This window comes from Papio anubis, chromosome 10 (genome assembly GCF_008728515.1).
Source record: "Papio anubis isolate 15944 chromosome 10, Panubis1.0, whole genome shotgun sequence".
In the NCBI taxonomy this organism is placed as follows: domain Eukaryota; kingdom Metazoa; phylum Chordata; class Mammalia; order Primates; family Cercopithecidae; genus Papio; species Papio anubis.
The window spans coordinates 82,958,272-82,985,724 of NC_044985.1; the positions used below are offsets into that span (position 1 = coordinate 82,958,272).

Here is a 27,453-nt window from a genome sequence, read left to right on the forward strand (position 1 = left end):
ATTTGAGAGCTCTTCCCCTAAGCTGTTGCTGAATGGCTTGCTTGTCTAACGTCAGCACTCTCACCTGTGACTGGGATATTGTCTCCTGCATCAGAGAGTGGAAGGATTCTGTGAGATGATTTGTGTAAAAGGCCTAGCACAAGATGTGGAATCAACAAATGTCATCTTTCTCCCCACTGTGCAATCATTTCTTATGGTCACTGCAATCCCCTGGTTAGGAATTATTTTCAAGCTGTCATTTGTGAACCTTCTTCAACATGAGTTCATGAAGTTGGGACACAAACTAAAACAACCTCACATGAAAATAACTAAAACAGACAGCTGGCAACTGGTTAACACGAGACATGATGTATCCCCACTACATACATGAACTTAGGTTAAATTAAACGGACAGTTGACAACTGGTTAACACGATTCTGGTCCATGCAGTTGATCAGTCACTATATAGGATGAGCACATGCTCAATTTTTTTTTTTTCTGCTGACCCAACTGGCTGCTTGATTTCACTGTTCAACTGTTTTGGCATGTTGTACATATGAGTTAAGTCCAAATGGGTAAGGCTTGCTTAGGATGACAGAAATAATTATCCTACAATCTATTTCTAAAGGCACACTATATGAGTGCCACACCATTGTCACACTGGAAATCTAGTAACTTCTTTGCAGTTCAATAACTTTAGTCAGTCATTTTGTTCCTCAAATATTTAGCAACAAAGTCTCAACCAGCACCATGGGACAGAGCTGCTTCAAAATCATGTCTATATGCTAAGTAAAATAAATCAGCACAAAATAAATGTTCTGTGATTCCACTTACACAAGGTAGGTAGAATAGGCAAATTCACACAGGCAGAATACAGAATAGAGGCTACCGGGGTCAGAATGAGAGGTGAATAGGGAATTGTTGCTTAAAGGTTAGACTTTCCATTTGGAGTGATGAAAAAGTTCTGGAAAGAGACAGGGGTGATGGTTGTACAACACTGTAAATGTAATTAATGCTACTCAATTGTAAGCTTAAAAATGTTTAGAATGGAAAACTGCATGTTATGTATATTTTACCATAAAAAAATATTTTAACATGTCTAGAGTCACAGAGAACATGTGTAGGAGTGGAGCACATTGGAAGTTGCATGCACTTGCAAATTGTTCTTTTCATCACAATTTTCAGGCTGGGTGCAGTGGCTCATGCCTATAATCCCAGCACTTTGGGAGGCCGAGGCAGGAGGGTCACTTGGGGTCAGGAGTTCAAGACTAGCCTGGCTAACGTGGTGAAACCTCATCTCTACTAAAAACACAAAAATTAGCCGGGCATGGTGGCGCTCACCTGTAATGCCAGCTACTTGGGAGGCTGAGGGGGGGAGAATTGCTTCAGCCCGGGAGGCAGAGGCTGCAGTGAGCTGAGATCATGCCACTGTACTCCAGCCTGGGCAACACAGCGAGACTCCGTCTCAAAAAGAAAAAAAAAAAAAACCCACAATTTTCAGTTAACAAGACTATCTCTTTAGTCATCCCATTTGAACATCAAGATCGCCTATGAGATGCACAAGGCGGGTACTAGTACCTTTACTTATTTAAATAGGTCAAAACCCTGAGCACCTGGGGTTTTGCAATCAAAAGCCGACCTTAGGTCTTTCAACTCTTCCTCAAGTAAGAATAAGTAAGCCACAGAAAGATGCAATCATAATGTTTTCAAATTGGAACAGCTAAGGACTATTTAATAAGGGAGGACTACGCCTAAGGTCTGCTAAATTAGGATGCTCAGGACAGCCAGTGGCAGAGGAAAGAGGCTGCGAGTGGTTACTCACAGAGACATTGGAGGGAAAGGAAGAGGTGCCAGCACTTAAACACACTTTGAAAGGTGAAATCAAAAATAAATATGCAGACACACAACCACAATCTGTACTTTCCAAGCATCTGGTCAGACAGAGAACGGCTAAATCATTACTTCCCTGTTTTAAATATATATACCTCAGGCTACAATTGTTGCACTTTTACGGACTTCTCCATACCCTTCTTCTGCCTTCAAGGCTGCTCTTTTGAACTGCAGACTACTGGGGTGTTCAATAAAGTATGAACTATCCACTGAATCATTCCCTTATGTAATTGCCAAACTCAAGTGAAGAATCACCTAAAATGGTTTAGCTTTTAAGGTAATAAGGAAAAATTATTTCAATAACAGGAATCTTTTACTCATGAGTTGAGTCTATTTTTGAAAAACCCAACAAGCCACCTTTCTCACCTAAGGTGAATAGTACTGGATGCCTCACTCTCTTCTTCCTATATTGAAAGGATTTTAGTTCCTCCCTCAGATTCACTGTTGTATCCCCAACCCATCGCAAAGTACCTGATTCTTAATCAGGACACCAGGAATGCCGGTGGAAATATACTGCTGAATTACTGTTTCACCTTGCTTAGAACAAAAATACATTCTGTTTCACTTTACATAGGCTGAACTACAAAAACTGCATGCATCTGTTCTGTGACAACCACCAACAAAATGGGCGTGCTTATCTCCACACTAAATTACAATCTAGCTATGCAATTTAAGTGAATAACCTGGAATGTTTAAGGATAATGGCCGTAGGATGAATGCCACGGTCCACATTACATATCCATGCTAGCTGAAACGAGCTACCCCAGTGAGATTTTCCATAATCACACAACATATCAGAAGCCTAAATCAAATCTCCCCCAAATATAAACAATAGAAATGAGCCCCTGTTTAACTGAAATGTGCTGGGCATCAATCACCAAATTATTCTATTCACTGTTTCTGGTTCAAAATGTTTTGGAGCTGACAAGAACACTGTAATAATAATAAAACTTTAACTTTACATACTAATAAAACTACACTTGCTTAAACATTTTTAAACTTAATTCATTAAGCACATCAGAGAATTGGTTGACTGAGAGTGGTATTGCTCCTGTCTTGGGACCTTTGGCAACATCTGGAGACATTTTGGTCGTCACAACTGGGGGAAGGGGTATAGTGGCATGCTAGTGGCATCTAGTGGGTAATGGACAGGGATGCTGCAATGCACAGGGCAGCCCCCACCACAAAGAATTATCCTGCTAAAAGGTTAAACTCCTGCATTATAGTAATAGCTACATACAAAATATACATAATGCTGAATGCTGTGGACACAAAGATCAATAAGAGATGGCCCCTGTTATTGTGGACAGTTCATTTAGTGATGGAAATTGACAAGTAACAATGACAACAGGCTGAGGTAAGTGCTGTGATGGGGTATTTACAAAGGCTACTAAGAGCAGAAGTAGCAACTACTTCAACCAGGAGGTTGAGGCACTTCACTAGCAGTGACTTCCCAGCTGGAATCTGAAAGATAATTTCATCAAGTAGAAAAGAGTAGTGCATTCTAGCCAGGTGAAATCATGTATGCAAAGGCAAGCAAATGTCAAACTGAAGGACTCTAGAGTCACCAGGATTGTGTGCAGGGGCTTCCAAAGCCAGAGATTAATAAGGTACATCTCCCTGAAGAACCGGTCTCATGTGGAGAGAAGGAGATTCCTAACTTAACAGGCAAAATGATTTTATGGCATTTAAAAAATATTTAAAACACAGGGACTGGGCACGGTGGCTCACACCTGTAATCCCAAAACTTTAGGAGCCTGAGGCAGGTAGATCACAAGGTCAGAGGATCGAGACCATTCTGGCTAACACGGTGAAATCGTGTCTCTACTAAAAATACAAAAAATTAGCCAGGCATGGTGGCGGGCACCTATGGTCCCAGCTACTCAGGAGACTGACTCAGGAGAATCGCTTGAACAGGGAGGCGGAGGTTGCACTGAGCTGAGATCACGCCACTGAACTTTAGCCCTGGCGACAGAATGAGATTCCATCTCAAAAAAACAAAAAAAAAAACAGCAAAACAGGTATATGGACAAGAATATAAACTTGGCATCAATTTTTAAGATAATACAGAAGGTGGCTTTGTTAGATTTGTAATGCTATACTAGTTAGGTTGCTCCCACTCTCAAGAGATATTTTGAGCAATGGTAAACATTTCAAAATAATTAATTTAATCTGTTCTGGATATAGGATGAGTGCAGGAAGAGGGAAGAAGGCAGCTCTAGTGAAATATAAGGCTGAACAGTGTCATCTTGATGGTCCTTATGCTATGGAGTCTGTACTTCCTATAGGGTGGGTAGGGGGAGTGACTGGGGAATTACAAACAAGGAACACAGGAGAATCAGGTGGCAGGAGAAAAGTCATGAGGCAAGAAAACCTGAAATATTTTAGATGACAGGTGATGAAAGAATGAACAAAGCAGTGGTACAAGGGAAAAAGATTTTAGATGGAGAAGTGATGGAACCCATAGGATCAAACAGAAGGGTGAAGGAGAAGGAACTGTTTAGGTCAGGCAACTAAGTGGGCAAACCATGAGAGCAGACAGTGGAGGGGGAAAGAGTTTTTATAATAGGAGTAAAGATGATCTCATTTGAACATCACAAGACAACCCCCCGAATTATATGAAACATGTAAATACAATGATGCCCAGCTTATAGAAGAGTTTAATGAGGCTCTGAAAAGTGAATGGACTTGCCCAGGATCACATATCTGCCATAAAAGAACTGAGATTAGAGCCCAGGGCTCTCAGGTCCTGATCTGGATTCTCCTCACTCATGTTGCCTCTCTAGGTCATATTTGTAATCATAACCAAACATGATTGTCATGATACAACAGTTTGGACTAAACTTCCACGTACCTCAGAAGCCCTGGATAAATTTCCGAATTGGTAATATCAAGTTAGAGGCTTGTACACTTTCAGGCAAAGCCCATTTTGACTTCCATGTGAATGCAAGAGAAAATTAATTGTGAATGATTGTGAAATTTGGGAAAAATTATTGACAGCTTTTCCTAACTCGTTCTTTAGCCAGTTCCTCTGTATCACCAACATAATCAAAATATGCATTTTATAACTTTGTATGCAACAAGGCTTTAACATCTACATACATATCTACAGGTAGGTTTTAAAATGGCCTGCATGAAAAGTCCTAAACATAAGATCAGAATAATGTCCTTTTCTATCTAGCTGCCTATACATGCCTTCTTGATTTTTTTTGGAAGCAAAAATATTAATAGTATACTTTGCTTCAGAGGATCCAAATTCCAAAACACCCTCAAAGACAGACAGACAGACAGACAGACACACACACACACACATATTCAGTTCACATAATATCTCAATAATAATAGCTGATACTGTTGATGGTGCATCATTGTATGCTACGCATTAGGCCACGCATTTTATGTAATTTCCAATCATTTAATCCTCTTTATATAACTCAGAACCATTACTACTCAGTTTTACTAACCAAACAAGGGGGGCTCATAAAGGTAAGGTTATAGAGGCTTGTCAACCAGGACATGAATCCAGCTCTGCTGATTCCAGGATACATGCTCTTAACCAATAGCCTTCCTATCTTTCAGAGACTCCCTTACCCTGGAACAAAGTTCATGGCACAGCAAGTTTCTGTAATAGGTTTCTCATCATTTTCCCTTGAACTTAACAGACATTGTCTTAAATCATGTGTAGCAGCTCACACCAGGAAACAGATTTCCATTCAAAGCTTTGAATAATTTGTCAACCTGTGTTCATTTCTACAGCAGCCCTAATCCACCATTATCAAAATATTATCTCAACCATAGAAAAAAATGGGGTCCCAGCTCATGAACAGAAATGGAAAAGGCAGCCCTTTCCTCCACTGCTCTTCTTTTGATCCTCTCAATCTCATTTTCATGGCTTGTATTAGTGTATGGTACGTTCCCTAAAAAATGGAGTATCACTTTTCCTCAAGATGCATTTTCTTGTGGTGAATTCACTACAAAACCGCTACAAATGCATACGATATAAAGATCATCTCTCTACACCAGACTGGCAAAAGGTCCAATAAATCATGCATAGATGGGTTTAGCATGGCTGACTCATCCAGCTGACCAAGTAAAACAACAATCTGGAGCATCCACTTTGAAAGGGGGCTGTGGGAAGTAGCATCTCAACCTACCACTTAGCCAGCTAGTATGCTTAGGCAGTGAATGTAAGTGCTTCTCTAAGCTCCTATTTCTTGATCTATAAAATGGAGACACTGGTCCCTATATCCGATGAAATACGTGAGAAGTTAATGACTGTATATGTAAAACGTTTATTTTCCTTTTTTTTTTTTTTTTTTTTGAGACAGGGTCTCGCTATCTCGCTATGTTACCCAGGCTGGTCTCAAACTCCAGGGCTCAAGGAATCCTCTGGCCTCAGCCTCCCAAAGTGCTGGGATTACAGGTGTGAGCCACCATGCCCAGCCTGTATACATAAAATGTTTTAATAGTCTCTCCTTACCCTAAAGTCTCAATAAATGCAATTTTTTTTTTTTTTTTTTTTTTTTTTTTTTTTTGAGATCTAGGGTCTCACTCTGTCACCCAGGCTAGAGGCACAGTGGTGTGTGATCTTGGCTCACTGCACCTCTCCCCACCTGGAAGTTCCCAAGCACTCCACCTCAGCCTCCTCCCAAGTAACTGGGACTACAGGCACATGCCACCGCATCCAGCTAATTTTCGTATTCTTTGTAGATATGGTTTCGCCATGTTGCCCAGGCTGGTTTCGAACTCCTGAGCTCAAGCAATCAGCCTGCCTCAGCCTCCCAAAGTGCTGGGACTGCAGTCATGAGCTACCCTGTGCCCGGCCAATAAGTTATAACTTCAATTCCACAACCAGAAGCAACATAATCTTTTACACCTCAAATGCAGTGTAAGTCTATAAATAAAAGAGAAGACAGTTGTTTAAGAAGAAGGAACCCCACTGCCGGAGAGTCTACCGATGGCTTCTTCTGTTTCCCAGACCCCCACCTGAAGATACTGACCTGGGAGAGAGGGCATTCTTTGGCTAATGTGCTCTGGTTCATCTCTTTGAGCAGTTCCTTTAAGGCATTGCGGACTGTGGCATGGTTCCACTGCTCCGCAGGCAAGTCTTCCAACTTTGAACAACTGCAAAACAGAGCAAGAATGAACAATACACACACCTCACCCAGGGCCCCTGACCGAAGAGGAGACAGCGCAGCAGCTATTCTTGGGTCTTGTGGGAGCTTCAGAAGAAATGCTGAAGAAGGGGGTCTAAGTGAAGGAAGGGAAGTAAAACTGCTTCTCCAAGACTTTGCTAGAGCCCAAAGGGTCTCTTTTAAGTTTGTCCTCCCACTCATCCAAGAAAACTAGTCACTTCTGATACAAGAAATGCTATTTTTATAAAATATGATTTTTCCAATGTGTTGATGGAAATGGCATGGCAGTGTGGTTATAAACTTCCCCAATACAAATGTAATTATTGAGCATGCCTAAGGTTAACTATAAACAAGCATTCCCCGTCAGATTTGCAGTTGGAAGGCCCACCCTCACCCTCATAGAATGGCTCAGAGTTACTTTCTGAACCTCTATCCTCACCCATTCATAGACACAGATGGGGATGCCAGGAGTCCATTTTTAAAGTATAAATTCCCGAAAAGGGGGAGATCCAAAACACTTACACTAAAGGACAACGCTCCTTAATCACACCTAGCAGGCACTTTACAATAAAAGACTGCAAAGAACCTCCAGTTCTTTAGAGGGATATCTTGTTCTGGATGCCATATTTGAAAAAATAAAGAAATCATCCCCAGAATCTCTGCAGGCCACAAAGTGTTTTTTGTTTATTTGTTTGTTTGTTTGTTTTGATGTGGCCTCGGAAAGGGAAGAAAAAGGTCTCCTATGTCAGGACATTCTTGCTAAACCTCCTACAAGAACAAAACTCTCCCCTCATAACACAAATCTGAAAACAGCAGAGGTGTTTATTCTTCAAATACTATGTGCTACACATTTAACCAGGCCTAAAGGACCCATTGAGTAAGGGACTGTGTAAAGTTCCTCCTAAGGGCTATAGATTTTTAATGATTTGTCAAGCTGCCCCTAGGTTACCACTTCACTGCTTCTGAAAACAAAGCATAAAGTAATTGGAATGTGACTATAAAGACACCTGGGGAAGGGCCCTCCTTCTTCTTCTCTCCTTCTCTCTCCTTCTTTTCATTTTGTCCAATGTCCAGAAATTAATAAAGACAGGACATGCTAATCTTTGCAGTGAATCTATGATTGACGGAACAGCTCTGAGAGTAAGGAAAAGCAGATGTTCAGAAACACCCACCTTTGTAATTGGATTTTCAACGTCACAACATGATAGACATCTTGTAGCATGTCGGCCACTGTCGCGTCGGGTGCATCTGTCACATAACTGAGGGGGAGAGGGTTCCACCTTCCCAGCTTGATTATTCCTGCACAGGGAAGAAAAACATAATAAACACATATCTGCTATTTATTAAACCTTCCCATTGTTTGTTCAATGTTAAGAAGGTCATTCAATCATCAACATCCAAGGCCCACTCAGATATTTTACAACCCAGAGCAATAAGCTATTTCTTTCTGGCTGACAATTGAGTTAGTTAACTATACAGGAAGATGGGAAGGAAAGAATGAGGTTTAATCACAGACAATCAGTTCTTTTATGTTTTCCTGTTTCTTAAATTACTTAGAAAACCATACGGATACTTCCTTCCCCCCAGAATTGTTTCACATTCTAACTTAAGGCTGATGCTAAATATACAGGACTGCTGATTTCATAGACAAAAAAAAAAAAAAAAACTAAGCCTTAAGTAAATATAAGATTCAGTTTTGAATTGTACAAGAAAATTCCTGTGTGTGGGCTCAGCACGCAGTTACATCCTGACTGTGGTGCGATTCCCAGTGCGAACAGCATTTGGAGCTCATGAAGCAGTCAGAGTTCGCTCCCATGTCTGCGTTTCAGCAGGCAGTGGGGCTGCTTTCCCAGGCCAAATGCAATACCACGGTGACTGACCACAGATCAGAAACAGCAAAGATGCCCTCAACTTCCTCTTTTTTTAATTCCTCAGCTCTTTAGACAGTGACAATCGTACTTTTTCCCTGTGGATTTCCTGCTGCATATGGTAAACATGCATAACAATGAAGAAATAATAAAAATCCTTTCTAAGCTGGGGCTACGTAGAGCAGCAATTTTAGGAATACCCTTGTTAGAGGAAGATTCATGGGATGGTTTCAGCAACATATGGTGAAAATGCTAACTTATTCATAAGATAGGCCCGTTTTATCTGGGACACAGGGCACACATAACATTGATGAAGAAAAATAGAGAAACCCATTTCACATATGACACACGGTAACAAAAATTTTATTTGTATGCAATGAAAAATCCCATGGGCTCCAGGATGTCAGAAATTGCCACACAGAAAAAGCAGTGATACTTTAGTGATCAAAGGAAAACAGCATTTTTATTTTTGACAATACAGGTGAGTCCAACTACACTGTTCTTTAAAAACATACATTGTCATCAAAGAGAGAACACCTGTGTACCCAAGTGAACGTTTAAAAGCTTCACAAAATGATAGCTAAGGGGCAAAACTCCAACAATAGGAAATGAACTTTCTGGTCAGGGCACGTCCTGTCCAAGATGAAATAAATGAATGCGCAATGCTTGACATAATGCTTGAAAACAGGGAATAAACAGAACAAAAATATTAAAATGATACACTGTTTCAGTATTAAGATTTAACAATCTGGTGCTGAATATGCTGCAGTATAAATAGTGCCTGGACTCAGATCCAATAAAGTAACACAGCTCTCATTCATAGTACCGTATGTCTCCAGTTCTGGCTCCTTAAGTCATATTTCACTTGCCAAGAAAAGCTGTTTTCTTGCAGGGATAGTTTTCTTAACATTCTCTCTCATGACAATGAAAAGTGCACAGCACGCAGCATGTAGTAGTCATGAAATGAACATCCAGGGCCCACTGGACAGCCACCCACGAGAGAGTGGGTCTGCTTCCTTGCTTCTTTTACTCCTGACATTTGCAAATACCAAAAAGAAACCATGTAACATGTCTAACATATTTCCTTTTAAAAAAAATCATTCTACAATTTTAAATTCCTTTCAAAAGTCATTATCATGATCACCCATAACTTGAATATAAATTGGCTGTGTTCTAAAGTCACACAGATAATATATGAGAGAATGGGGCGGGGAATGAAGTTGACAACTGTGCACTATGATAGGCAAGTAAAAGAAGCAGATTTTGTGGGTCATTTTGGTTACTAAGACTATGCAAGTAATATAACAAAAAGGACCGTACAAGCTTCAACGCATAACTCCACAGGAGATTCATTCAAGCTGTTGTGGTGTCAGTAGTTGATTCCTTTTTATTGTAAAGAAGTATTCCATTGTAAGAATACACACCACACTACAGCCAGACACAACAGAATATATCTGTATAATTTCATTTATATGAAATATAAGAACAGGCAAGACTAATCTAATGGGGATAGAAGTCAGAGGGACAGAAAGGGGCACTGCATAGACAGGAACATATGAGGATTTTCTTGTTTGGCATAGTGTTGCATGGTTATACAAATTGTCAAAATTTATCAGACTAATCACTTAACATCCATACATTTTTGTATGTAAATTATACCTCGATTTTTTAGAGAGGGGAGGGAGAGAAATATCTACAGGATATAATAACTCATTCTACTGGAAATAGAATCTCCATATAGGTAAATTCTTAACCCCTCCCCCGATGAGCTGGAAGACGACTTGTTTGGGCTAGAATTAGACACACACAGGTGTTTTAACAACACTTAATACCTCCACATAGAGCAGCTGCTACAGGTTGGTTTCTAGATCTTGGAAGAGAGCTGTTGGCACATGCTATTCTCCCAGGCAATGGGAAGTGTATGCTTTTCCTTTTTTGCACCTTATTAACTAACCTTCTAGTCCTAGAAGTCATGGTCTCTGCTCAGCTATTTACCAGGGTCTGCAGGTACAAGATCTGCTGGAGAGCTATGGCTGGAAGCCCACTCTGCTCCAGCCAGGTAGGGGCTTGGAGTAACTCTTAATGAGCCTTTCCTCCAAACAGGATCTCTGTCTAATGCACTGTATTAATCCTCTTTGGAAAATCATTCCTTAGAACAGTCCTCCTTCCCTGATATAAAATAGACAAAAATATTACTTGGAATAGTAGTCAAGTGTTAATTGAGGAAATCAAATTGGGAAGCAGTATACCATAGTGACTAAGAATGCAGGCTTCCAAGTTAAATTGCCTCTGTTCACATCCTGGCTCTGCCACCTACTAATTATGTAACCCTAGCAAGTTACTTAAAATTCTCCATACCTCAATCCTCTCATCTGTAAATTGGAACAATAAAAGTACCGATCTTACAAGAATATTGTGCACATTAAATGTAAAAATTAGTAAAGAGCCTGAATGTAATTTAATCTCATCAATTTAGTCATCCTTTTGACCTTTTTAATGTGTCTTATATAGTCAGTTTATTTCAAAATATATTGACTCAAAAGATTTTTTATCATATTAGCTTTCAGTCATGTGTCTATAAAAGACTTTTGTTTTAAATCACAAAGGAGGAGTATACATCAATATGTCCCATTTTCTATTCCCACCACTTCCCCATTCATTTCTTCCATCCTTGCTCCTCAGTGACTTCTTTCCTTTGACCTATAAGTAGATTGAGATTTCCCCTACTTTTTTTTTTTTTTTTTTTCTGACACAGGGTCTGGCTCTGTCACCCAAGCTGAAGTGTAGTGGTGAAATCTCAGCTCACTGCAACCTCTGTCTCCCAGCCTCAAGCCAACCTCTCACCTCAGCCTCCCGAGTAGTTGGGACTACAGGTATGTGCCACCACACCTGACTAATTTTTGTATTTTTATAGAGACAGGGTTGCACCATGTTGGCCAGACTGGTCTCGAACTCCTGGGCTCAAGCAATCTACCCACCTCAGCCTCTCAAAGTGCTGGGAGTACAGGCATGAGCCACTGCACCTAGCCCTCCCCTACTTTAAAACAAAAACACTATGACAATCTCTCTGTTCCCTCAGTCTCTTATTTTCTGCACCACCAAACCTAGTATAGGTGTACCTCCAATTTCTCTATCAGTTCTTTACCCATGAATATCTAGTTTCAACTCCCTCCATGAGGACATGGAGATTCAGAAGGGATGGGTTATCTTAACTAGCCTAGGTAATATTACTAGCAAGTAGCAGAGCTCAGATTCACTTCAAAGACCAGGCTCTCATTCTTCTTGTTATCACACTGGCTCAAGTGAGAGGCAAACTAGAAGAAAAGACTGGTTCCAAGTTTCGGGAGGCCATGAATGCCTGACTCAGTAGCACACTGTATAGGTCAGAGGTTAGGAGTAAGGTCTAGAGTCAAAGGTGAGTTTACACCCAGCTTCCTCTGCTTGTCACCTTGTTTAGTCAAGGTGTCACCTTGGCAAATTGTTTAGTCTTTCCATGTGTCCATTTCCATATCTGTAAAATGGGGATAAGAACAATGCCTACCCTTTAGGGTTATCATGAGACTTTACATGAACAGGAGAGTCTAGCACTGGGACTGCTACATAATAAGTGCTCCATAAAACTTAAGGGAAAATAGATCCTTGTAAGTTTCTTAGTGTAGACATAACAACAATAAAGCAAAGCTTCCAGAGAGATTAATTTATACAGGTTGAATATTCCTTATCCAAAATCCTTGGAGAACCAGAAGCAATTCATATTTCTGATTTTTTCAGATTTTGAAATAGTTGCATTATACCTACCAGATAAGCATCCCAAATCCAAAAATCCAAAATCTGAAATGCTTGAATGAGCATTTCCTTTGAGCATCATGTTGACACTCAAAAGATCTCAGATTTTGTAACATTTCATATTTCGGATTTTCAGATTTGAGATGCTCAACTGGTACTGGACTGCAAGTAGATTAAAAATGGCACGCATTCCAAGGGGAAAAAAAAGAACTGAAATAATTCAGGTAGGTATGTCTAGTTACGATTATAACAGCCTCTTCCTGGCTTCTAAGGAGGGATGCAGACCCCACTAATCACTCCCATTGTAGTGAACAAGGACAAAGAAGAAAGAACAAGTCATGTGGCCACTGAGGATAATATTGCAGCACTAGAGAAATGCCAATAATAACGGCATAACTAAAGCATACAGATGTTACTCCCAACATTCACATTCTATGAGTAAGTTTTGTAACCCCAATCTGAAAAATGAGAAAAACCAGTGATGATTAAATTAGGAAATATTTCATGCATGTGCATGCACACACACACCCTTGAGTTCAGCCAGGCACATAGGAGATGCTAAATGTGTGGCAATTTCCATTTTTTGTCTGAAAATTTATCACATTCTCACTCTGTCTAGAGTACTGACCCCCAATATTCACTTCTAGAAATTGTCTATATTATTCTTGAAATTCTGCCACGCAAATAATTCCAACCCTGATAACCCACCTGAAGTAATCCTTTCTCTATAACACTATACAATAAATATTCTTGTTTGGTCTGTATATTTTATAAGAAACTTATTTAATCACAATATCCCTTTACATTACTTTACAGTTTGCACAGCGTTTTATATAACCATTAGTTTATCCTTATGAAAACAGCCTGGACTCAGCATTCTACCTGGAAGTAGGCTGAAGATCCAAGGAGAATGACTTTTCAAGGACCTAAGTGGATGAAAACCAGGACTAAAACCTAGGCTTCATTTTGCAAGTTTTTGAACTACTGGACCAATATCCTTTCTGCTCAGCTCTGCTACCTCTGCCCTGAGGATGTACCCACGTTCAAGCGCCCAACGACACAATGGGCCCCTGGAGAGGAGGGCCAGAGTGCATCCACAGTCACACATTAGGCAGTGTCTGGACATTTAATGTTAAACCAAGGAATAAGTGAGACCAATGAGCAAACAGGTGACATCACAGGCACAGAAGACTGAAGAGCCAGTTACACTTGGGACTTCTCTGGAAAAAACAGTTTCCCACAACAGTGCCATTTGAGACATAAACACTGTTTTCCAATCATCTTTATTATTTACAAGGAATTTATCATCTGCAAACATTTAGAAAATGCTTGGTGTTGAAGACTATTACAGATGCTGTTTCAAGGTCTTTGAGTCACAAATTATGGGCCTTTATTTTGGGGTTGAAATTCATACAAATGTTAACATGATTGAATTGAGCACAGTATAAATAAAACTGTTTATATCCAGACAAATCTGTTCACTAAAATATAGAGTACCAATCCACTCAATGTGTAATGTGTACAGACCAAATAACAAAATGCAATTGTAGGTAAATTTCCCATTAGTGATATAAAATTAGATTGGGACTGGAGGCAATTTTTGCCTAAAATTAAAAAGATGCAATAATGGAAACCAGTTTTTTATTTTCTGAATGCAGTATTCTGCCAGAGTTAAAGAGCTGACATTTCACCAAAAGAAATATCAATAGTTGTTTGCGTTCATATGTTTTTGGTATTTATCTCAAAGAAAACAGTTACTATTCTCAGAAAATTCATAATTCATATTTTTAGTATTATTTGCCTCTAATTATATAAAAACAAAAGAGTGGTGATAATACACATTATAGTTGATCAATATTTGATTCAAGCTTTTAGAAAGTCGATCACGTCTGAGAATAAAATAAAATGTGATAACACAATATAATCAATGGGCCATTAGAAGGGTTTGTATTAAGCATGAAGCATTCATTCAACAATTTTTTCTTGTGTGTCTCCAGCACAAGTCACTAAGATGCAAAGATAACCTCAATATATACTGTCCCTGTAATTATGGAGCTCACAATTGAGCAGAGAAGCGTATTATTGCTAAACACATAGCTAAGAGAAACCACTCCTAAAATAAACCAAGATGATAGCTTTTACCCCTGTACCTCAAATGTGAGAAATATTTACTTCATGAAGGCCTACAATAGGCCGCCTGTGGAGTACATGAGAACAATTCTCACAGTTTGCAGTGGTATGTAGATAGATGCTGATAAAATAGATATAGATTTGGTATACTGCACAATAAAGCCCACAAACCAATCTGTGAAACAGATATAAGCAACCTAGCAAGATAGCAGCAGTATTCTTATAATTCAGCTGGATGGATAATTTTCTTTTATTCCAGGTGCATTTTAACATTAATTTTTAAAGCAAAATGAAAACTCAGGCTGAGAAAAAAATGAGACATTAGCTTTAATATCAAAAGGCTGGTGTTTGTATATCTCATAACTCCCTGGAAAAGATCTCCACAAAAGAGTGTCAATAAAAACCCCAGCCTTAGAAGAACTAAGCCTTGGGGCTTCTGGTTCTCGGTATTATTTCCACAATACCAACTGCTGATGAGGCTCCTTGTAAAAATAGGCGAACTCATGACATTGATTGCATCTGTTTATCCTCCTCAGAGTGGTTGTATTCTTATGCTATAGCATATAATTTTCTGTTGTTCAGCTATGCTTTGTTAAAGAAATTAAAAACTGTCTATCCTATATAATAAGAACATAGAATTATTTATCCATAAATCAGTTCACGGGAAATCACTACCCAGCAGTATATAATAATTCAGCCTGTGTTTCTAACCTGTGGCCTGACTGTGTGGTATATCACCAAATTGTAGCAGCAAAAAGACATAAATTTTAGTTATTATTGCTAAACCTGGGGTGAGAATGACTTTTCAATAAGGAAAAAGAAAAAAAGGCAAAACAAAAATGGTTTTTGAAGTACACATATTTTCCTTTTTAATGTATAGTTTAGCAGTACCCCAATACAACTTATTGGAATAAACCTAACTCTTCTACACCTTCTGCTTTGATTTTAAGGACTCTCTCTATATATATTTCAAATGGCTTGCATTGGGGTAAAAGTAAGTGGAAAATGAAACAGCCTTTTTGAGTCATCTTACATTATTCAAGTGCCTTTATAACTTACACAAATTAATGAAACCTCACCACATACTTGTCTGGGAGCCTACAATGGATTTAATCCTGCATTTATAACAATACAAAAGGAAATGCCAGACAAAAATAAATAATTCAATGATTCAAAATAAACACTGAAGATATACTGTCATATGAATTGATCTAAAAATCGAGAGATGCAAGTGTATGTGCACACACACACACAACGCACTGTTTCCCATCCCCACAGATAACTTCTCTATTTGCAAGAATTCCGGTAACGCTGACAAACACAAAGAAAGTAGTTTTTACTCTTTAAAAATACTAACCTTTATATTTAAATCATATTTCTATCTTTCAGAGGAAGTTATCAAGATTATTATTTAAAAATCAAAATTAATTTTAGAGTACTTTCTGAATAAACTATAGTGATACAGCTGTCACTTTTTTTTTTTTTTTTTGAGCTGACTACCCCCTTACACTGCAGAAATGTTCTATTTTAGAAATATATAGAGTACCATTTGGTGCCTTGTAATTCTATACATGGCTTTTACAATTTTGCGGCATAAAGATTTTGTCTCATGTAATAGATGCTGCTTCACATTTGGGAAATGTTATGTTACAACCCTGACTTTTATTAGATTATTTAATATAAGCACTAAGTAACTAGACTAAATTAATAAAGATCTTATTGAAAAAAAATGGAGAGGGAGAGAACAAAATTATTCCACAAATTAAATAAAACTTTCTGAAGTTAGCATTTCAGAAATCTTTATTTAATTTTCAGAATTCCAGTTCTGTAAAACAGCCAAAATATTGGTCAGGATATGAAAAAAAAATGTGGTTGGTGTTTATTTATTTATTTCATAACAGTGCCATTTAAAACTATTACATGGAGGAATAAGACAAATGAGAAAGAAAAGTGTGATGAGAAATTATTTGGGGTTGGTTCTAAACTTATGTCACTGGTTAAAAACTATTTCATCCAGTACATATTTTCTTATTGTTGTTCTAAGTTTAATAATTTTCTAAAAGAATTTTAAATTTAAAAACTAATTTTGGCAGGTAACACAAGCTTCTCTCTTTTTTCCTCCTTTATATTCAGAAATACATTTGCATAAAGAGACTTCCCCCTAGTATTTGTCCCCCCAAAATATCTTCAATAATCAAAGACACAAGGGAAAAAGTATACTCTTTTAAACATACTTTGCTACATTCTAGCAGATGCTATTCATAACTTATGTTTAGCCAGTGTTTCTGCATCCTCTAGGGACCCACTGAAGGTCTAAGAATACAGTTGCCTCACATATTTCACATCCTAATTAATTATGTTCTTTTTAGATGGGAACTAAAATGTTGCAGTAGGTTTTCCTGAGGACCTGGCTTTCCAAGTGCTCCATCTCTGGGTTCAATACCCCTGGAAACTCTCTATCAATTGCACTCTCCCAGTTATATATTCTAGAATTATCCTCCAGGCATATTGTGTTTCCTGCAATTTAGGGTTACGTAACACCTAATCTTAAGGGCAATATTATGATGGCATGTGGATTATCAAAGAAAACATTGCCACATATTAATAATATGAAGGCAAATGTATATTCATTTTTGTTGTACATTTTTATTCATGTTCCAACTAACCTGATTTCACGGTAATTCGCTAAGAAACTACAATACATAGAAGCAACTACGGCTGTAACTGGTAGAAGTGGTAACTACTTTTGGTATGAAGATTTGGGGGGTTTGTTTTTGTTCCCTTAAGAATATTTTAATAAATTTTACTTTCAATGTTCATATACATATCAGGGACATTTTCATATATACTCTATTAAACCTAATAATACACATGGTTTCAGATGTTTTACATTTAAAGATATTCCTTGATTTACATTCTTTGGAAATGTCATATTTAAAGGCTGCAAACCAAATTTTAAAATATGCCACTACCATTTTAATGACCAAAAGAAAAGCCAAGAGTCCAATACAGGAGGTGTTCTCTCAGTAGGCAAATGTTTCTCTAATTGAATCAAAAGTAGACTTACAGCCACAACATACATGGTGATAAATAATGACAATGCCCTATTTGAGCCCAAAAAAATATTCAGCAATGTCAGAAATATGCCATATAAATTGATGGGCAACGGAACTGTGGTAGAGTTAGAAGCTATTCCCCTTGCACGTCTAGTTACCCTGTGGCAGCTGGATTACACAGAGATAATTCTGGAGGGTAGAAGAGGTCACAAATGGGTTGTTATTCTCTTCATTCCCAGGAATTTGCAGATTAGTAAGAACTGTGGTGTCTGGAGTGGTCAGATGAAGTAAATGGGTTCCAAGTTCATCTGTAGAGCAGTCATGAGTCTCATCCTGGCTTCTGAAACAAAAGCTCCAGGGGTAGATCCCAGGAGATGCTGGTGATAAGCCAAATTTGGACCTCACTGCCCAGGGTGCCCAGTAAAAAGCAAGAACTGGGAGCATCTAGATTAATCCACTAATTCTCCTCAAAAGAGCAGAAAACCAAAATTCCCAGATTCCTTTTTTTTTTTTCCTTCAATTCCTCAAATCACTGGCAAATCTCATTACTGTTGAAGAGAAAGAGGAACATTATGACATATAAGTAGGAAAGTAGGGCTAAGGTGCACTGTAACTGTGTTTTATTTCCTTTTAAGTGTGAAGGACTTGGCATAGGCTGAATAGACAATACCCAGGAAAAAAAAAAATAGTTTCTTGTATATTAATAAACTTGAAACTTTTTTCTTTTAACATATTTAGACTATAAACCACCAAAAGGCAAAGGTCATGTCAATTTAACTTGTTCTAACAACTCTGGCTACAGCTCCATAAAATGAGGATGCCTAAAACACTGTGTGTGTGTGTATGTCGCATACCCACCTTTGTTTGAAAAGCAACAGCCTGGCAATCAACAGATCCCAGATCCTGGATCTGCCCTCTGTTGGATGCAGCTCTGCATCTGTGGATAACTCGCTTACCCTCTCTGGGCCCCTATTTTCTCTTCTATAAAATGGGGAGTTAAAAGCTAAAACAAGAAACAAACAAACTCCCCTGCCTGACTCACAAGATGGTAATTACAATAAAATAACATGAGTTACAGTGCACTGAAAATTATAAAGTGCTGTATAAACATATGTTGGCATTAATGAATTGCAAGTCAACATAAAAGAGATAAGCATTACATTTTTTTAGGATGTTTTTAAGGGAAAGTTCCCTTTACTTAAAGAAGCAAAAACTTGGATCTTCTAAAATGTCACCTGCTGACACGGCAAGTCATCTGATATAGTCCAAAGACCCTAGGATAGGAAATTTGTCCGAGCTTACTGACTGGGGCCACTTACTCTCTTTGAACCTCCATTTTGCCATCTGTAGGAGTGTCCGCAATCAGAGAAGGCATCAGGGACCACCTGCCCTGTTACAAATGATCCCAGAGAGCCTCTGCACTTAAAAATATTTGGCACCTTTATTCTTCACCAGACTGTAAGTTCCACAGATAACTCGGTGCCTGGCAGATGGTAGAGGCTCAGAGATAAGGAAGGAAGGAAGGAAGGAAGGAAGGAAGGAAGGAAGGAAGGGAAGAAGGAAGGGAAGGAAGGAAGGAAGGGAGGGGGGAGGGGAGGGAGGGTGGGGGATGAAGCTGGAAGGGTCACTGTGCCATGGCCCATGGGCAGTGCCGGTTTTCTTTGCAGGTTTACCTTGTGCTCTCAGACCCTTCCCCAGCATTCTGCCAACTCCCAACATATGGAAAAGTGAGTGCCCTTACTCTTGGTACCCTGGATATCCAGGAAGACTAGCCCAAGAGATGTTCTAGACACCTGATAAAGGCACAGAGAAAAGCCTCAATAGCTGAAACCCTCAACTAAACCTTGTGGAATCCACTACAGTCCCAGAGATTTATTGATAATTTCCATGGCCCCTTGCAGTTCTGACATTCTAGATCAAAATGATGCCCCAAAACTTTGGGGATTAATAATGGTAGCCGTGATTACTGTCATTTTAAAAATACATCAAGCCTTCAAAACTGAAAATAAAATCAACATTGAATTGGTAGATTGATTTTTCTGCCATTAAAGTTCTACTTTTCTTAAAAAAACAAAATGGCAAGCATCCAGCTTTTTGTTTCTCAGGAAGGGTTCATTTCTAAACTTTCAAAGTATAGTGAACAACTTCTAAATTCAGGATAATTGAAGGTCTGCTAGTTGGTGAGCAAAACAACAATGGCTTTCATATCAACCGAAAAAAAAATATGGCTCAATCAGGTTTTTTTAAACTGAATATCATTCTGCCGACTGTACTTCTTCCTAATATAACAGAAGCTGCTGCTTACCGACTACTAATGGACTTCTCTATCTAAATAAATATAATTGTGTTCATTAGTTCTTCCTGTTAAAATTATTAAAGAGTAACTTTCCCTAGGACACTTTTATGTTAATGAAAGACAATAACACATTAGGACAAGACACTCTCAGATCAATTTTGCATTTGCATAGTATCCAATAGAATAAGTTGCTTACATACCTCCACAAATAAGTAATCCCCTCTTCTTAAAGATATATTTGCATATGACCAATGAAGCCCCTAGCATAAACCACATAAGTAAATAAATTAAATTTGCTCAGGAAGTATAATGCTGAAAATTGGGAGCAAGGTATAAAAATCCCAAAATTATATGATTATAAATATTAATAAATTCCCTAGAAATCACTGATTTATGAAGATCCTCCACATGTAGACAAGATTTACTTTTATTCAGAGCTTTAAGATATAACACCCAGTAAGAAAGCTAAGTAGGTGGCAAGAACTGTATGAGAGCTAATACTGTAAATTTCTATTACATTCTCTTAGAAAAAGGCTGTGGGCCAGGCTCCATAGCTCATGCCTGTAATCCCAGCACTTTGGGAGGCTAAGGTGGGAGAACTGCTTGAGCCCAGGAGTTGGAAACCAGCCTGGACAACATAAAGAGAAACCCTGTCTCTGCAAAAAAAAAAAAAAAAAAAAAAAAAACAACAAAAACAAAAAAAACAGGCGTAGTGGCACGTGCCTGTAGTCCCAGCTACTCGGAGGGCTGACAGAGTGAGACCCTGCCTCTAAAATAAGTAAATAAATGAATAAAAAAATAAATAAAAATAAAAATAGATAAAACCCTGCAAAGGGGCCCCAAGGGCTAAAGTGTCATGTGGATTTTTTTTAATTCAACCATCCTATATAACTTACGTGGTGTTTCATTTTGATTCTAATATATCACCATCAATTTCCCACCCCTAAAAGGAAGGAAAATCACAAATCAAAATATATTTAGTCACTTAGGCTACTAACTTAAATGAGAAAAAAAAAAAGATCCATTTAATCTCATTTCATGTTGTTTTATTTTGTTTTGCTTTCATTGTTAACATACACATTCTATAACACATGGGGAGAAAAGCATGAAAATATTCACTACAATCAAACTGATTTCCTTCATATCTAATTTTCTGAATACAGATGAGCCTTTGGATACTGACGTTACCTTAGTGGGCCCCAGTTTACCTCTACTCATTTTTAATTGTTCAATCTTGTTTTATCATAAGCACCTTATAATAATCCATCAAGAAATTGGGCATTTAAGTTTATCATGGTATTATTATGTTGCTACATTAGAAGAAAGTAGTTAACCAAGTTACCCAATGTTACGTTAAAATTAATTTGTACCAGAAATAAAGAGCAAGTCATTAATTTTTAAATTCTGATAACAGTTTCCAGTATGAGTCAAGGTAAGTTAAATCTTTGTTAAGTTAAAATGCCCATGAACATTTCTTTATCAGTTTGTGGTTCTTGCACACTTGGATACATCTCAAAACTGGTCATAATCAACCAGAAACCACCTCATTCACCTAAGCTAGCCTGGTGTCTGACACTTAGTAGACACTCAAAAAAAAGTGCTTGTATAATAATATTGATATATGATTATGTTTTAAGAACTGTAAGAGTCCAAAAATGATTATAAATTTCTTCCCCAATCACATCTATGTGACAGATACTTTTAGCGTTTAATTTGTACTTTGCCAAATAAAATTAAGAAATAAGAAACAAAAGCTTTGCAATTCTTGCCCTTGCTATCAAATTACTTGAAGACACAAAATACTGGGTTGGGGCAGTACATTCAATAATGCTTATAAAAGATCAGAATAAGGCCTTTAAAAATAAATCTTTTATTCATCCATAAACCACTCAATGTGAAGCAAACCCACATAAAATACTTTCATATGTATTTTGGGTGTAGCTACTTCTCTCTCTGGTCTGTCCATGATGATGCAGAATGTCAACTGTTAAATGTGTTTCTTACTCCTCCATGGGCAAGAAATAATTTGGGTTACAAAATAACTTCACATGAAACACTGCTCATGCTAAAGATCTAGTAATTTTCAATATGGGCTAAATTAGGCAACTGACAAAGCTGACTTTACTTTGTATAAGTCTTTATGCACCCAAATCTGCAGATAGGGCCCAGTTTGTCTTTTTGAACTTCCAGTTGCTACTTAGTTCACACAAACCTCTAATTCTTTTCCCACAAAATGCAATCATTGGTATCAAAATATTTTCTTAAAAATGTGATCTAATAGAGTCATAAGAGATGCTTGATAGTTCTATTTTTTTTTTCTCCATTATCTTTTTGGAAGATAATTAATGCTTCATCCAGGGGCACTCAAAATGCCTATTGGAATTATCCAAAAATTCAATTGCCCAGAGTGAATATCCTTATATAAACATTCACTCTGGATAATTTAAGATATTTGTTATTACAAGTATAAGTCCTACAGATGTGTTTTACAAAAATGAGAGTAACATTTTGCATTTGGAATGTAGAAGAAAATTACCTCTCAAAGTAGCTTCAGTATAAAAGGAGGTCACGGTCCCCTGGTCTCTAAAAGCCATGATGTCCTCAAGGAGGATCCAAGTGAGGATGGAGGAAATCATAAATACTGAGAGTAGTCTGCCTCTGGTACGCACTGAGAAACTGCTCTAATGTAACCTGACCCATGGTTATTAGTGAAAATATCACTTTTGTTGTTAGCTTATTCCCAACAAATTCATTTCTGCTTTAATGGAAAAGGTCCGGGTTCACACTAATCAGACCCAACGGAAGGCCATATTAGCAATTTGGCAGGTGCCTGAGGGCCATACCTAATCTGCATAAAATGAAGCAGATTGCAACCGCCCTCATCTTTTTTATTTTTAAACTGGTTTTTGAATCGGAGCATACATAAAATCTCAGAGGGAGAGACAGGAGATGCTAGTGCATACATTTTCCTTCATGCCTTTATTTTCATTCCTTTTGCACAAGCCATCTTCCTGAATGGCTGTTTACCTAAAGAAGAATAACAAAATAAAAGGTGCTAGGAAATGGAGTAGGCAATGATCACAAATGTTTAAAAAAAAGTCATGTATTTTCATAGATCTTCACAATCCTCTCTAGTATACTTTCAAATCAGTTTTAATTTCAGTTTAGTGTTTTTATGTTTTGTGAAGACATGCTACATAGAAATATACCTTGAATTTGGGAAAAGGCTGCAGCTAGCAGACACTCCAAATCTAATAATTATTGTTAAATCTATGATATGCCTAATAGAGAAAAACAGTATATTAAATATCACCATTATCATCTCAACACTGGCTTCTGCTGGTCATAGAATAATTTAAAGTGACAGCGCTCTTTACATCCAAAGAATTTATAATCAAAGTCATTCAGTTCAAGTATGGGTAAATCTGAAAAATAACTCAACAATAATGAATAGTAACTAATATAAGCCACACAAAATTTGGGAAAAAGGAATAAACACACAAAGCTAAGTGTAACAGGTAATTTTAAAAAATAGAGTTAATGTAGGTCTAGAAGTCCCAAAGGAAACCATGATGGAAGAATTTGGCTTTTTTTGCTTTAGAAAGATATATGAAAGATGGCCGGGCGCGGAGGCTCACGCCCGTAATCCCAGTACTTTTGGGAGGCCAAGGCGGGCAGATCAGTTGAGGTTAGGAGTTCCAAACCAGCCTGGCCACTATAGTGAAACCCCACTACTACTAAAAATACAAAAATGAACCAGGCATAGTGGCGTGCTGCTGGATTTCCAGCTACTCCAAAGGTTGAGGTGGGAGGATCACTTAAATCCAGAGGCAGGGTTTACTGTGAGTCGAGACCACTGCTCTCCAGCCTGGGCGTCAAAGACAAACTGTCTCAAAAACAAACAAACAAACAAAACAGAAAGATATATGAAAGCTAGTAGTTTAGCAGAGTGCTATGGGACAAAAGAATGTTACAAGTGAAATGGTTCCACCTTAAATAAGTTACATTTTAAGTACATTTCATTCACCTTGTCAGGATGATAGAATTAAAAACAGGAAATAAAGAGTGACTAGTGGTTTGAGGGAAGAAGGTAAGAGGATCCTGAAGTTGCTTCTCAGGGCAATGAGAAGCCAATGTAGACTATTAATACATGATTAAGAAATACCAATCTATCAATAAAAAAACAGACACATGTTTTCTAAACAAGAGAATCTGGGTCATAGGGAACTGCTGAATAACCTGGGCCACACAGAAACTAAAGACTACTGCAGTAGAGAGAAAAAACAAAAAGAGGATGAGCACTGGTAACCTTGGAGAAAACAACAGAATCTGCAGATGTGAAAAACAGAAAAGCAGGTAGCAGAATACAACCCCCCAAAATGTGCTGTTTCTCATATTGATTATTCTGAGTTGAAGACAATTGAGAAGCAGATACAGATGCACACGTTAATAAACTTCTATTTGTTTCCTCTTCTGAATCTGTCTTTTGTCATTCAATTTATAGGGTCCTGGGTGGAGAAGAGCTCTAGGGGGTAGAAGAAAACATTAAGTTTTTCCTCCCCTACAGTATAAAGTTTTGAATTAGAATCACAGGACCAAGTCACCCACACTCAGTGCCTCTCGTTCTCCTCATCTGTAAACAAGATGATGATGGCCTCCACCTCAAAGGGTTTTTGAGGACATTAAATTAGGTAATATGAATTTGGGTTCACTATAAGTTTTAAACATTTAACCAAATGTAAACTACTATTATTGTTGATGTTATGAAGAGTAAACACAATAAAGAGCCAAAATGACTGATTTCTTGTTTAGAATCTTAGAAGATTCAACAGGTTTGACAAGTATGGAAATAAAAAAATAAAATAAAGACTCACAGAATGAAGACTATTTTTTCTAACAGTGGGTAAAAGAGTGATTCCTATGAGCTAAGTAAATCTTCTAATAAATTGAATTTGAAGTGGTGATGAACAGCCAATCTTTGAACTTTTAAAGATAAAGATACAGGTAAGATTTAGGCTGGGCACAGTAGCTCATGCCTATAATCCCAGCACCTTGGAAGGCCAAGGTGGGCAGGTCCCTTAAGCTCACAAGGTCAAGACCAGCCTGAGCAATATGACAAAATACCATCTCTACAAAATAATATAAACACTAGCCAGGAATGGTGGTGTGTACCTATAGTCCCATCTGCTCGGGAGACTGAGGTGGGAGGGTGGCCTGAGCTCAGGAGGCAGAGGTTGCAGTGGGCCAAGATCCTGCCACTGCACTCCAGCCTGGGTGACAGAGCCAGACCTTGTCTCAGAAAAATAAATAAATTAAATTAAATTAAAAAGATTTTACAAAGTAGAAGAAATTCATGTTTGATCAGGTAAAGACATAGAACTATGAATTCTTGGGAGTGAAAGTCATTTTGTAATTTCCTAGTGTGGAGAGAAGTGTTTTCCAGGTGATTGCAAAGACTCTGCATTTGTAAGTTCTTGCTGCATGCCAGACACTTTGTCATTGTATTAATTTTCACAAAAATCCTATGATATATATATATTAGTCTGTTCTCACAATGCTACAAAGAAATACCTGAGACTGGGTAATTTATAAAGAAAAAAGTTTAATTGGCTCACCGTTCCATAGACTGTACAGGAGGAAGCATGATGCTGGCATCTGCTCAGCTTCTGGGAAAGCCTCAGGAAACTTACATTCATGGTGGATGGCAAAGGAGGAGTGAGGCAGCTCACATGGTGGGCGCAGGAGCAAGAGAAGCAGGCAGGTGCCACACACTTTCAAACAACCAGATCTCATGGTTACTCACTCACTCACTACTGAGAGAACAGAAGTCGGAAATCCACCCCACGATCCAATCACCCCCTACCAGGCCCGACCTCCAACACTGGTGATTACATCTCCATGTGAGTTTTAGGCAGGGACAACACTGAAACTACATCAATATAGATATTAACGTCTCCATTTTAGGTTAGAATAGATGACTTGCCTAAGGTTACAAGGATGTTAAATGGCAGATACTGGGATCCAAGTCTGCCTGACTCCAAAACTCATATTATCTTCCTCAGAACAAGGTATTTCTTATCCTCTGAAGAATGCTGCTTAGCCTTTGAGACCCAACTCAAACAGTACTTCCTGAGAGAATAGCGCTTTTCCTATTCCCTCCAAGAGAATTAATCTCACCGCACTTTGTATTTACTCATGGGGTGAATAACTATATAATTCATGTGAAATCTCCTTTCCTCATTAAAATGCAGGCTACTCAATAGAGCTCCATCTTAGACCTCCTTGTTGCTCTAGCACTGAACTGAGCACCTGGCATAAAACAGACATCCAATAAATATTTGGCAAATGAATACCTAGAATTTAAAGTCTCCAAATTGCCACCAAGTAATATGATACCAATTCTTTTATGCTGTTATTGTTATTAGCCATGTATATTTATTGAGGGTCAACTATGAGCCAGGTAGAGTTGCACTAGGTGTTGTGCCATCAACACATTTATACATTATGTCATTTAATCTTCACATTATTCCTTTAAAGTAAGATCCATTTTAGAGATGAAGCAAAAACCAAACGCAAAAAAAATGATGAAACTATTTGCTATTTGCACTTACATAATAACGATAAGACAATGATAATAATATCATGAATGAAGAGTCTATTTGTGGCAAACACATAGCTAGGGCTTAACATCCTTTAATTTTCACAACAAACCAATGAGGTAGGTGTTATCACCACATTTTGCAGATGAGAACACCAGGGGACGGTTTTTCGAGATTACACAGCTAACAGGCACAATAACTATTTAAATTCATATTTTTGACTCCAAAGCCCACATTCTTTTCACTATACCAAGATCTCTTCTACATTAGGCTGCTTAAGTCTTTCTGTCTTAAATACCTGAGAAATCTCCAATTGATTATTTAACCTCCATTGGTTATATTTAACAAATGAGTCAGTAAGAATTAAAAATAACAAGTGTGGCAGGCAAAAGGAGGTTCAGGGATGTAGGCCTGATTCAACTAATTCAATCAGGTGTATTTTGTTGGACCCAAAATCCCACATATATCTTTTGAACATAAAAAGCTGTGTCATGCTAATATTCTCTATCACTACACTTTCTCATTCATTCATTCATTTTAACATTTCTGGGGTATTTATCCAGGCTAGACATGGTGAAAAAGATCGACATGGTGACTATACTCATGAAACTTAGGTCTACTTAGTCTCACCAATAAGAAAAGATATAATTAAACATGTAACAAGCACCAGGAATGAAAATAATAGGATGAGGCTGGGCACGGTGGCTCACGCCT

General features: G+C 38.0%; 1 protein-coding gene across 4 annotated transcripts in view; it reads right to left on the reverse strand.

Annotated features, from left to right (window-relative positions):
• SATB2 (SATB homeobox 2) overlaps positions 1–27,453 on the reverse strand; it is a 194,134-nt gene that overhangs the window by 103,233 nt on the left and 63,448 nt on the right. For all 4 annotated transcript variants that reach the window (XM_009182706.4, XM_003907774.4, XM_009182702.4 and 1 more), the window contains 2 exons: positions 8,177–8,303; positions 6,870–6,993 (listed from right to left, as the gene is read on the reverse strand). In XM_009182706.4, the coding sequence (XP_009180970.1) occupies positions 6,870–6,993; positions 8,177–8,303 (251 nt within the window). The remainder of the gene's footprint in view (positions 1–6,869; positions 6,994–8,176; positions 8,304–27,453) is intronic.